Source organism: Rhopalosiphum maidis, chromosome 3, assembly GCF_003676215.2.
Source record: "Rhopalosiphum maidis isolate BTI-1 chromosome 3, ASM367621v3, whole genome shotgun sequence".
Taxonomy (NCBI): Eukaryota; Metazoa; Arthropoda; class Insecta; order Hemiptera; family Aphididae; genus Rhopalosiphum; species Rhopalosiphum maidis.
In genome coordinates this window covers 60549615-60564448 of record NC_040879.1, presented here as the reverse complement: position 1 = coordinate 60564448, position 14834 = coordinate 60549615, and the positions used below count along the sequence as shown (strand labels likewise).

At 27.6% G+C, this 14834-nt stretch overlaps 1 protein-coding gene across 1 annotated transcript; it reads left to right on the top strand.

Annotated features, from left to right (window-relative positions):
- Nucleotides 1–3976: 3976 nt before the first annotated feature.
- LOC113557600 (general transcription factor II-I repeat domain-containing protein 2B-like) lies at nucleotides 3977–4675 on the top strand. Its single transcript, XM_026963170.1, has 2 exons — nucleotides 3977–4142; nucleotides 4242–4675. The coding sequence occupies exons 1-2, from the start codon at nucleotides 3977–3979 to the stop codon at nucleotides 4673–4675; spliced, it is 600 nt and encodes a 199-aa protein (XP_026818971.1).
- The last annotated feature ends 10159 nt before the right edge of the window (nucleotides 4676–14834 follow it).

Genomic DNA, 14834 nt, shown 5'->3' with positions numbered 1-14834 from the left:
GATTCTGAATGAAGCGAGGTTTTTATTTATTTTTTAAATTACGGGAAAGTAGCCCAATATATATATATTACTATAATATAATTCACTTTTACACGATTTTGAATTAATAAAAGAAAAAAAATTTAAAAAAAAGGTTGTGTAATATTAAAAACATGATTGATGGTTGAAATTTGACAATCCTCTTTATTATTACATGGAGCTCGTTAGCAAATTAGTTTGTGCTACTTATTTGGTTAACATACAATTGATATCTAGTTAGGTTAGATACTGTGGTACCATAGTTAGGTTAGGGACCGTGTATAGCCCCGGCTTTAGTTAAAAATAAAACCTGAAAAAAATGTTCTTAAAAAAACTAAATATGCATAGACTCTATTATTACCTATCTAACGAGAATAGGTAATTTAAAAGAAATTAGAATTTGCAAACCCATGTAGCTTGTAATCTATTTAAAATATTTATATGACTAATTTATGTGGATCCCACAATACAGATCTAAAATATCTCAACACAGTGCACATAATAGCACAGTATAAAGGTTGACGCAACTTATTTATACTGAGCATAAACTCGTTTAATAAATCTAAGATTTGTCAAAAGGTACCTTACAACATAATCGACTCCTACAGGTGATTATTTTATAATGAACCAATAACTTAGTATTTCATAAAAGTTTAAATACTTTGAAAAATGTTAGTTATTGGAATAGTATGGTACATCCCAAAAAATGTTGATCTATTACTATAAATGTTTTTACTCTAGAGATTTCTATAATTCATAAGTCTAATATTCTGCTGTAAACTTAATTTTAATTACTAATTATAATTCATGTCGTGTCCATCCGTTAAGTAGATAATTAATATTCACAATGGTATTAAATATCATTATGAGTGTGATAGTTTTAAAAGTATAAATATTTCTAGTTAACAGTCGATAAAAAAAAAATAGTATTATTGAAAAATCCATAAATTTCTTTCTTCAACTTTTAACTCAACGCAATGTTATGCTGTGTTAGGAAAAATACCATAACATCAAACCATTTATAATACCATCGTCTCTTACAAAATAGAATTCATTACGTACCTCTAGTCACTGTTATCATAATAATATAAAAAAAATGAATTAATAATTATTATAAATTCTTCATAATTGTCCTACTACAAGCATATGACCACATGTTTGATATTAATATATCGATATCAAAATCTATTATTATATTATTATTCATACCAATAAAATTAATCTAAAATTAATTTATTAGTATAAATTGTCTATATAATTGTTACTAAAAATTAAAACGTACATTGGTTAGCACCTAAAAAAAGTAATAAATAGTTAATTTATAAAAGTATTATTAAGAAAATAATATGTTAAGAATTTACAATTAAATTTAAAATCTAAGTAATTGTCTAAAGTATTTTAAATAAATTTGTAAAATATTAAATGTAAAAGTGTTCTAAAAATGTTGAATGAAATACCTAGAATCCTAAATATTATACAAATGGTAGAACAATCAAAATTGTGTGGGCTCAGAAACAGAATTCTATATCTCAAAAATAAAAACATAAAATTGAACAAATGAGCAATTCGTGTAGCATTTTATAAATGGATAAAAAGTATAATATTTCTAACACCTTAAATATCGGGTAAACTTGTATAGAATCATGGGGAATTAATTTAAGAAGACATAAAATCTGCATTTATAGCCTCTTTCATATAATTATACAACGTATTCAATTTTCATTATAGAGAACTTATTTTGTGTTTCTAGATTTAAAATTGTAGTGAATCATCATGCATCATGCAATCATCATCTGGTCAAGCAATGTTTGAATTTTTGTAAACAATTTTGAAGTCAATAAACGTTAATTTAGTAAATTGTATTGCTGATGCGTTTGATGGTGCAACAAACATGAATGGATATCAATATTAAGGTGTACAACCAAAACTTAAAGAAGTGATACCTAGACATATACATACATGGTGCACACTATACACACGTTTGAAATTTAGTATTACAGCAAACCACATCACACTCTGTGACAGTTATTTCATTTTTTTGACTTATGCAAGAACTATATAAAATGTATAAATATATCTTATAATAGGCTTAATATTTACAAAGGAAAGAAAAAAAATGATCATTCTTCACACAGAATAAATATTGGAGCTACTCGTTGGCGATGTGAGTACAAAAAATATTTGGTTGAGCTGATATGTGGATAATTGGAACTCAACACAGAGAACGGAAGTCTTATATAGGTATGTTAAAATAGTTATGACCCTTAATGAAATTTCACAATCCAGTGATTTTAATGTTGAAGTGATACAAGAAGTTTATTGGATCATAATTGCCACGAGACTACACTTACAGCAATGACGTTTCTTCAAATATTTAAGTTAACAAAGAAATTATAGAAGCAAAATCAACAAACTTTTACTCCAATAAGTACAGCAGCTGAGATTTTTAATAATTTTGTTTCTAAAAAAAATTTGAAAAAGAGAAAATGAAATAGTTTGAAATCCTCAAAAACGAAAGCGAATTCGTATCACACAGAATGGAGGGTAACTTAAATTCATGAAGAAACTATTCACACGTCTTGAGACAATTTTAAAATAAAATTTTTTTTGCCATGATGAATGTCGTAGTTACAAGTATGGAACAAACAAAGACATTAGAGGCAGCAGAATGACCCCAATGCCACGAACGAAATTTCTCAATTATTACCTACAATCGATAAGAATGTTCTTTTAGAACAGATGAAGTCATTTGCACACTTTTGGCCAAACATTTCTAAAACATCTTTGAAAAATACTGATGATATTTATAAAGGACGAGAATACGATTCAGAAGATTCTTTTGAAGGCTGAGTTAAAGAGCTGTTAAAATTAACAGCTTTTAAGCACTGCCGCTTTTTGTTATTCGCTGATGGCGTCAAATTATTTTTGCAAATCAATTTCGTTGACGATTGTCTATGTCTTCAGAGTGAACTCGGTTGCTTATCTTCCTGGTTGGAAAATCATGGGTGCCTAAACATCAGCAAATGTCAGGTCATGTCCTTTACGAGACGACAGTCTACACTCAATTTGATTACTCTCTTAACAATCATTCTATAACTAGAGTGTCTGTCAAGAAAGACTTGGTTATTATCCAAATATCTGATTTAGACTACTACTCCCACATCGAGAACATCACCTGTAATTCCCTAAAGTTTTATAAAACGCTTTTCTTCGAATTTTAAACTAATCTACTCTCTCAAAAACTTATATTGTGAGCTTGTAAGACCGATAGCAGAATATGGCTACATTCTTAGGGATCCGAATACCTCCTCTGCCTCATCACTACTTGAACGAGTACAATGTAATTTCTTTGATTTTGTCTTTTTTTGTTTTAAGGTTGATCATCAACCTTACGATTATTTCCCTGTCACTCTCCACTTACAGCCTAGTAGTCTTTCTGAAGGAAGAGTTTTAGCCAACATTAAATTTCTTAATAAACTGGTTAACGGTTGCATAGATACATCTGAGCTTCTTGCAGAGCTAAACTATAGAGTTCTAATCAGATCATCCACGCTAGCGGCTCCCTACTACGTCCCTTGACACACCACAAATTATTGCCGAAACTACCCTATCCACCGAATAATGCGATTAGCAAATGTGAACCTTTCTAGCCTTTAAGCCTATAGTATATATCTGGATTAATACTAATTCTATGTTTTGATAACTGTACCTTGGGCTAGTCCCGTAATTTAATATAATACAGAATAAAAAAATAAATAATAATATAAATGTAACATACAATTGATCTAGACACACATCGTATGATCATCACATTGTGGATCGAGAGTGAGTCTTGTACAAGATAATAGCCTTAATACGCGTCATTGACGTCATATAGTATATGTTTTTCACAGATCTAACATTACATTTGAACACTTTGAATAAAAAGTTACAAGGACGCGGGAAAACAATTGAAGTCATGTTTGGATTAATAAAAGGTTTTGAAATTAAAATAGATATGTTTATTAACGATGTCAAATCAGGAAAATTTCTATACTTCCCAAAAGTGAAAAAAATGTTAGGTGAAGTGGACATTTTTGAACAAACCAATTGGGATTTTACCAATGAATTTTCAAATATTGTTGGTTTGATAAAAATACAGTTTTCACAAAGTTTTCATGATTTTAAAAAAATTGAAAAATTAATAAAAATTATTAATTATCCCGATTTATTCGATGTGCAAGATTTTAATGATTACTATCTTAATTGGATGGAATTAGAAAATTTAGAAATGCAGTTAATCGATTTGCAAACTAATCCAATTTGGACAAATAAATTTGTGAATATGCGAGAGCGTATCGAAGAATTGGAACGTCATCGAATACATAACGAAGAAACAGATTGCGGTGTTGACAACATAATATTAGAAGTATGGAATAATATTCCAGAAAATTTTTCTTCTGTCAAAAAATTAGCAATTTCATTGTTAACAATTTTTTCTTCAACATATGCTTGCGAAAGTCTCTTTTCGGTATTAAATCATACACATACAAAGGCTAGGAACAGATTAACGGAGGAAGATTCGGCAGCATGTATTGCCTTGCAATCAACATCATATCAACCAGATATAAAAAACCTTTCAACCAAAATGAAGCAAAAGATTTCTAACAAACAATAATAATTTAATATTTTTTTCACATTATTTCCAGTTTTACATAATTTTCTACATTAAAATCAATAAATTTTCATTTATATTTTGTATTTGTATTTTGCTGTGTTAATAAAAATAATTATGGCACGGCTGAAAATTTTTTTTTGAATTATGTCATAAATTGGCACGTAAAAAAAATCCTATTTGCCATCCCTGTCATATACTATGTATATATATATATATATATATATGTGTGTGAGTGTATGTGTATGTGTTTGTGTGACATTAATAACTTAATAACATATTGACAATTGCACTCATGTGCTTACAATGTATGCATACTGATATTAATTGTATATTTTAACATAATATATGATCTGGTGGTTTTATACTTGTATTAAAATGAATATTATTGTTTTTGAAATATTTATACTTTAGTTCAGTGGTCTTCAACCTTTTTGGACTCGCGACCCACTTTTTTAGGCCTACATTATTTGCGACCCACGTGAGTTTGTAATAAAGTTAAAATTGCTAAATTATTTGCAGTAGTACTATTAAAACTGAATAAAAATTACATTTTAGTAGGTATTTCTATTGATTAAATTTCTAAGTTTAAAGATTAAAAAAATTTTTTCTTAGATTATATAATTTTATAAATTTAATTTTTATTTTAAAAAGAAGACTTATTACTACCCAACTTTAAAGCTTAAGCGACCAAAAAATGAGTCGCGAACCACCGGTTGAAGACTACTGCTTAGGTCAATTAATTAACTGTGTTAAAGGAAAAGGTTATTTACACGATCACGATCAGGTACTTAGGTATTTAATTTTAGAAGTATCTTCAGTTCTACATGTTTAGTTATTCGAGTAAGATCATCATATAATGTTCTTAGTATTAAGGTCTCCCCAAATACAATGAAAATATAGCTTAGAGTAGAGAAACAATTTTTGGAGACATCTGTTTTGTTAATATAAATTTGAAAGCACGGAAAAATTAATAAAATAACTTATAATTTCTACGTACATGAGTTACTCACTATAAAAAAAAAATATAATTTATGAATTATCATACTTTTTGGTTATTTCTAATTTATTTCATTATATAGGTAAAACATAATGGTTTTAACTGTGTAGTTTAGAATCGAATAGTTAACAATAAAATAGTAGCTTTATTGATTATTAATTCAATAAACATATTTTAAATTAAATTTAATATTAATTTAAACATTTTCTAATTACGTACGTATTCCTTCTACAAAAAAAAAAAATAATTTGTTATAACAATATTAAACTAATATAGTAATAATAAATAATAAATTATCAATAACATTAAAGTATTATGAATTATCATGTTTTTAAAATAGTCACAATTACAGGTTAGGTTAGGTAGGTTTACAATGTCACCATTATGTATATATTGCGAAATAATTAACATTGTATTCAAAAATCGATTCTTAATAGAAGAAATATTTCATAAAGTTTAGATTCTAATCGAAGTCAAGGTGATGAATATATTGTTTTCATAATGTTATGTGCTCATTTAATTTATAATTTATAATATTTTTATATAGTAATTTTAAAAACAAGAATTTTTACACAAACTCTGTTTTCAGCAGGACCATGCATATTTGATACTTAGGGTCAATATTAACTGGAAAGAATCAGAGAGATAAGGAAATTTCAGTATAAACACTATAAACGAACTGATGGACCAAAAGTAAAGTTGAAAAGCAGTCAAGGGGTATCAACATAACCTAATCTAGGTTAAATTAAACCAACATGGCTCTAACAATCGTTACTGAAAATTATGGTATTGTTCGCTAATGGTAAATACTCTAGCAGTGTTGTTCATGAACAAACTCATCAATAATATAGCACTTGTGATAACTTAGAGGGATAAAACCCACTTTCTTTTTTGAATCTCGCTTACCAATTTTATATATTTATATGATTGTTATTGTAAATAAATTATGGTAGCAGCACATAAGTAATGATCTGCTGTGTTTTCCGCAATGTCTTTAACAACAGTTATTTTAAAAAGGTTTATTTATAAAATAACTTTATAGCAATTAATAAGACACTTTAAATAAATTCGAAAAAATCGTTGATTTCATTAATTATTCATAAGAGCTCAAAATAATAACAATTACTGTATTTAAAATATATTTCTCCGTTATTGTTTTGCTAATTTACGAATTTGTATCCTAAATTAAACTAGCTAGATTTAATTTTATACCAAAAACTACCCTTAATATTGATGTTAAAAAATTTTCTTTTTTTTTTAAAATATGAACACCTACTCTTCGAAATTCTCTGATCAGAATCTTAAATTGTAGATCATATTTCACATGAAATATCATAATGATATACAATAAATAAACAAATATACGTACTATTATAATTAGAACCTGTTATAAAAGGTAAATTTTTTAATTAATTTATAAATATATACACATTATAAACTATATAATATGCTCCAAACTTCATACTGAATTATCTGCTTTGAAAATCAAAATACACCTGATAGAATCTACACCAAGAGCGTCTTCCCCTCAGCTCCATATTATTGAACTCATCTCACAAGTCCAGAACTCTCTGGACGTAATAAATGTAGTTCTAATGTAATATCCTATGGATGCCCCAATCTACTTCACGCACACCTCAGGCAAAAATTGTTGATGACATGAAATCCGTAGCTGATTCAATTTGCAATCTTTTATTAAATTTATAATATCTAAAAATTATGACCTTATTTTTTGGGACACACTCGTAACATTAAAAAGAGGGTAATTTTGTGATACATTTAGGAAACTCCCTTTGACTTTACTTTTGGTGGGAGGCGTATCTGAGACTGGTACAAGTATATTAATAGTTCGAATATTAGAACAATGTCCTCAGAGAATATATATTTATTAATTTATTCAACTCTACTTAACAAGTTAATAAATATAGAATTTAAACTCACAGTATATACAAGAGCTGATTAAAGGCTGTCTTGAAGCAAGCTTCTGGTGTGAGGGTGGGGGAGGGGGCTTCTAACATAAATATTATAATAGAAACAAATTAGTTTATAGAAATGCTTCAAAATATTAGAAGAACAACATAATAGTTTTTTTAAATAGCTTTATAAACAAATTTGTTTCTATTATTTACGTTAGGAAAATTGCCTCTCACCACAAGGTTGCTTAAAAATAGTTGGGTAATCAGCTTTCATATAATTTAGAGAAACTCTTACTATCGTTAACGAAAAATTACGCTATTGTTAGCTAATGGAAAAGACTTTAGACTCTAGCATCTGCTGTGTTCTCCGCTATGTCATTGACAATGGTTTTTTTAAAAAGAATCATTTATAAAATAACTTTATAGAAATTATTAAGACACTTTAAATAAATTCGAAAAAATCGTTGATTTCGATAATTATTCATAAGAGCTCAAACAATAACAATTAATATATTTGAAATATATTTCTCCGTTATTGTTTTGTTAATTTACAAATTTTTATCCCAAATTAAACTAGCTAGATTTAATTTTATACTAAAAATTACACTCAATGTTGCAGCTAAAAGATTTTCTATTTTTCTAAAAAACGATAACATATATTATTCGAAATTCTCTGATCAGAATGAACACATGAAATATCATAATGATATACAATAAATAAACAAATAATACGTACGTTTACGACTAGAACCTGTTATAAACGATATATTTTTTAATTAATTTATAAATATATACATATAATATACTATATACTTATTATACAACTTCTACAAATTTGTATTCATTAAAGTACCTTTTTGTACGTTTTTTGTTGATCAATAAATTTGTTACTCACATGTTTTAATTTTAAAAAATTTACTAAGATAACAGCCGGGATATGTCGAGTGCGTCCGATTTAAGATATAGGTTTGACGATCGAATATGGTGGTTCAAATGGCAGTTTACCAATTGCACTTAAAAATTACTTTTTTGTAATATATCAAATGTGCTCTATACATTTTACAATACCCAAGGAAAACTTATAATATAGTAACCTATAATTAAATAAATGTATACACTAACCAATATTTTGATGAGTGTTGATACATAATATTATAATATAAGTAAATAAATAAATCATTTTGTTTTCTTCAAATTCAATAAGTTGCTTTACTTGCGTAATAAAAATAACGTTTCATAAAATTTCCGATACTATTTAAACAGTAATCAATTGATAGATAAAAAAGTTTTTAATCTTTAATAATTTTAGTGTCCAGATCTTTTATGTTGTTGTTGATGGAATTATATAGAATAACAATATGTTCATACCTGAAAGTAGTCAAATTTTCAAGCGCAATAGAAAATGTGATTTAGGCGCAATTGGTCAATGCCCTTTCAAATCTACAACTACAACTATAGAACTTTAAAGGTACTTAATTTTTACAGCTATGAAAGCGAAGCGTGTGGAAATTGAATTTCATTTTATCTTTGATGATGATTGGATATATAAAACCTAGCCGCTAAATGAACTATGACACACTTGGGATATCTAAAAATTATGACCTTATTTCTTGGGACACACTCGTAACATTAAAAAGAGGGTAATTTTGTGATACATTTAGGAAACTCCCTTTGACTTTACTTTTGGTGGGAGGCGTATCTGAGACTGGTACAAGTATATTAATAGTTCGAATATTAGAACAATGTCCTCAGAGAATATATATTTATTTATTTATTCAACTCTACTTAACAAGTTAATAAATATAGAATTTAAACTCACAGTATATACAAGAGCTGATTAAAGGCTGTCTTGAAGCAAGCTTCTGGTGTGAGGGTGGGGGAGGGGGCTTCTAACATAAATATTATAATAGAAACAAATTAGTTTATAGAAATGCTTCAAAATATTAGAAGAACAACATAATAGTTTTTTAAATAGCTTTATAAACAAATTTGTTTCTATTATTTACGTTAGGAAAATTGCCTCTCACCACAAGGTTGCTTAAAAATAGTTAGGTAATCAGCTTTCATATAATTTAGAGAAAGGCAAATCTGTTTGGATATTTTTTAACCTGATTTCAGAGAAGACGAAAGTGACGAAGACGATGATAATTTCGTTTTGTTTGATTTAACTTAGGATAGGTGATCAGTGACTACGTAATTTTAAGCCATAACAATTCTAAAGATTGGCTATTGTGTTTACTGCATTAGTAACATTGATTTAATGTTAAATTCATAATTTTAATATTAAATTACAAATTATATTAGTAATTATATTTTAATTACCAAACCTAACCTAACGGAAAAATTAATAAAATAACTTATAATATTTACATACTTGCATTACTCTCTATAAAAAAAAAAATATTATTATTTATGAATTATCATTATTTAATTCAAAAAAATTAATTATTTTTAGAAGAGCTACTTAAATTGCAATATAACTTATTTTGAAGTAAATAAAAAAAAAAAAGGTCACTTAAGAATCAAACAGTTTTAAAGTAAAACTGTTTGGTTGATAAAATATTATTTATTTGTTTAGTATTTTTCAGAATATAAGTTTCCAGGAAGACAAAATTTAATATTAAAATAATTAATATATTGTACTACAAAAAAAAAATAAGTAATTCATCTCATTGTATAGGTAAAACCTATTGGTCTTAACTGTGTAGTTAATAATCGAATAGTTAACAATAAAATAGTATCTTTATTGATTATTAATTCAATAAACATATTTTAATATGTTTAATTTATAGTTAATATTAATTTAAACATTTTATAATTAGTACGTTCAAATCTGTTTGGCGTGTCAAGAATTTTAGATTTTTTTTTAACTTGATATCGGAGACGACGAAAGTGACGATGACAATGATAATTTCGTTTTGTTTGATTTAACTTAGGATAGGTGATCAGTGACTACGTTATTTTAAAACATAACAATTCTAAAGCTTGGCGATTGTGTTTACTGCATTATTAACATTGATTTAATGTTAAATTCATAATTTTAATATTAAATTACTAATGTCGAAGATGCTAAGACCGTCAAACACACATGAAAGCAATTAGTAAACAGTGCTAGCAGTCTACTCAGTTTAACGAACTCAATCTAAACCTCGCTAATTCATTCAAATATCCGAATTGAAAGCCGAAACTCCTAAATTCATACTGAATTATCTCCTTTGAAAAACAAAATACACCTGATAGAATCTACACCAAGTGCGTCTTCCCCTCAGCTCCCTCTTATTGAACTCGTCTCAGAAGTCCAGTAGGGTTGCTGTATGACTTATGATGATATGTGATTATTGTTTACTCGAAGTAACGATTACATCTTTAGTTATTCGATAAAATCATCATATAATGTTCTTAGTATTAAGGTCTTCCCAGATACAATAAAAATATAGCTTGGAGTAAAGAAACAATTTTTGGAGACATCTGTTTTGTTAATATAAATTTGAAAATGCACTGAAAAATTAATAAAATAACTTATAATATTTACATACTTTCATCACTCTCTATAAAAAAAAATATTATTATTTATGAATTATCATTATTTAATTCAAAAAAATTAATTATTTTTAGAAGAGCTACTTAAATTGCAATATAACTTATTTAAAGAAATAAAAAAGGTCATTTAAGAATCAAACAGTTTTAAAGTAAAACTGTTTGGTTGATAAAATATTATTTATTTGTTTAGTATTTTTCAGAATATAAGTTTCCAGGAAGACAAAATTTAATATTAAAATAATTAATATATTGTACTACAAAAAAAAAATAAGTAATTCATCTCATTGTATAGGTAAAACCTATTGGTCTTAACTGTGTAGTTAATAATCGAATAGTTAACAATAAAATAGTATCTTTATTGATTATTAATTCAATAAACATATTTTAATATGTCGAATTAATATTTAATATTAATTTAAATAATTTATAATACGTACTTATCCCTTCTACGAAAAAAAAATATAAAATAATTTGTTATAACAATTAAACTAATATAGTAATGTATGTGTTCTCCTCAATGTCGTTGACAACGGTAATATTAAAAAGGTTTATTTATAAAATAACTTTATAGAAATTATTAAGACATTTTTAATAAATTCGAAAAAATCGTTGATTTCGATAATTATTCATAAGAGCTCAAAATAATAACAATTAATATATTTGAAATATATTTCTCCGTTATTGTTTGTTATTTTACGAATTTTTTCCCAAATTAAACTAGCTAAATTAAATTTTATACCAAAAACTACCCTCAATGTTGCAGTTAAAAGATTTTCTATTTTTCTAAAAAATGAGAACACATATTATTCGAAATTCTCTGATCAGAATGAACACATGAAATATCATAATGATATACAATAAATAAACAAATAATACGTACGATTTTGACTAGATACTGTTATAAATGATAAGTTTTTTAATTAATTTACAAATTTATACACATTATATACTATTTATTTATTTTTTTAAACAACTCTATGTTTACCAATTGGGCTCAAAACATTTTACAATATTAGATGCTTACTAAATTTTTTTTTTTTGATTGTGGGGGGGTTAAAATTGTCCTACTTTCCTATCACACAATTAAAAAGTACATCTAATTTTTGTCGTTTTAAATAATCAATTTCATTTGTTTGTATTCTATATTCATATAGGGGACCGCCTCTATTCACTCATCAACGACCAGACCGAACTGCTTGGTCTAGAGACTTGAAATTTTGTACAGAATTCCCTGAAGTAATTTAGGGACGCATTAAGAAAGGTTTTTTTGAAAATTTGATTCCTAAGGGGGTAAGAAGGTATTTTTTATATAGCTATAGTATTATAGCATATTATATAGTATTTATATTGGTTAAGGAACCTCTGTACAAAATTTCAAGTCTCTAGACCCAGTGTTTCGGTTTGGATGTTGATATTTGAATTACCATATAGAAAAATAAAAAATGTAATTAAATGGATAACTAAAAATAAAAAAGTAAATAGATTATTTTAGTGTCCATGAGTGGCCAAAGTTTTTGATAAAGTTATACTGAAAAATGAGACATGTTTTTCTTTTTTGGAGTCATACAAATATATGCAACTATTGGATAGGGTCAACTGGAATTTTTTATTAAACTAATAAATATATAATAGTACATTTTCAATAATAATGCCGCTGCCGTCTGACGTATTTCACTTCCAATGCATCTTGCGAATGTTAAACACTTATTTATTCGAATACACTTTGAAAACCATTTGATCGACGTGATCTTCACACATTATTAACTTCTCTAATACACGGGCAACGTTGTGACGGAACAGCTAGTGTTGGATCAAGACTGACCGGTCAATATTGGTAACGCCGTGTGCAGAGCTGGCCGTAATAGCGTTCTTTATAATCTCCGTTTTTACGCTGGCTCCGTGGTTTTTTTTTTTGTCATCCGTCCGTACAGACGTGTTTTTTATACTCTCGCCGAGACGCGTTGTCCCCATCTTTTTGTTATTACGCTTTTTGGCATGCCGCGGTTGTGCGTTATTATTATTATCGTTCGTGCTGACACGTTTGTCATACGCTCGTCGAGACGCGTTGTCGTACATTTTATTATTACGTTCTTTAACGTATCGCGGTTGTGCTGTGAGCCTTTTTACTACAATAACGCGTTTGATCGGCTGCTATTATATTATGCGCCGACACACGGTCTTGTTTGGTGGCTTTGCGTACTCTTCGCCTTCCGTTTTGCGCCGTGTCGATTTACTTTCAATTGACCACTTTGACCCGGAACTTTGTGTAATTGGTCTTGGGGCTGGCGTTGGTGCGTGCTGTATTGTTGTTAAAGTTGACGGCGTTGAAGAGATCGCCGTGGGACATTTGATGCACCCTGTGATGCAGGTTTATTTATTGTCATTATCAATTTTATATATTATACACTGTTATCAGTGATATTTTTTTAATTGATGTTTTATGGTTTTATTTATACCTTATGAGGTATTATTATTATTATTACTAACATTTACTGCGCGTAAAATATATATATTATATTTGTTATTGCAGTTTATTCTTATATATATATCAGTAATTGTTATTTCTCAAAACAGTTGACATATTTATTAATTGTTATTTTGTTTTATACTGCTATGCAATAATTAGGTCACTTCAATAAATAGGTTAATAATAATCGGTTTCATTGACAGATACACAATTGAATAATTTAAATAGTGCAATACAGAGTAATGCACCAACCGCTATTAGGAGTGTTTATTCGAACAGCTAGTATGTTATATTATTAGGTATTTAATATTTATAACTAAATATTATGACAAATTAATTTAAAATTTACTTTTCCTTGGTCCCTTTTCGAAAAGAACTATTAATATTTCGAGTTTCTTAATTCCTCGACGTATATGACAATTTTCCAGTCTATTTAAACGTGGCTGTATTGTTATCGCAGATAAGTTTTAATTCAGTGTGTAAAACGATCTCTCAGCTGTACATGTAATTACTGGTAACTTGCAAATATTTTCAAAAGTATAAATACTGATTAAAATATTTATAAATCACATAAATTTAAACCATTAATTGTGTTTAACGGTGAAGTATAGCAATTATTTTTTTTATTTTTCATAACTACAATTCGGATTTGGCCTTTGCAACAGAAAAAATAATTTGTCGCATATCTTTTACATAAAAGTCAAAAAGATTTTTAGAACTTGTAATTTCTTCATCTGTTGGGTTATGTCCAGTTGATAAAAGATATTTAAAACTTGTGAGAAAGTTTTTGTTTTAAAAATCGATCAAAAATATTATTAAGAAATTAATAAACCATGGAATAAAAATTGAAAGTGAATAGTAGAGTTGCGTCACCAGCTATTGCCTAGCATTTGGCCGGATGAGATGACTCAATGTAAATAATAATAATACAATGTGTAATATTGTAATGATAAGATGTATTGTAACACGGAAAGTACAAAATATAAAACTTGGCTGGTGAAGACGTCTCTTCAACCGAGCATAAATCAAAACAATAATAAATGATAATCAATATAATCAATAATAATCATAAATGATACCGGTACGGCATATGCGCATCGGTCGGGACAAACAGTATCGGCGGCGTTGGTGGCTGCAGCAGCTGATACGGCGGTGTTAACAGCGAAAGGTGGCGGCGGCACTCGTTAACGACGAGTGATCGAATACATAAGGCGCAACTTTACGTAATCGCGATACTGA

Bases quoted from the DNA above. Each gene is read 5' to 3' on its own strand.
- LOC113557600 (XM_026963170.1), top strand. From the start codon at position 3,977: ATGTTTGGATTAATAAAAGGTTTTGAAATTAAAATAGATATGTTTATT. The intron at 4,143-4,241 runs GTTTGATAAAAA...TCGATGTGCAAG, and splicing joins TGAATTTTCAAATATTGTTG to ATTTTAATGATTACTATCTT.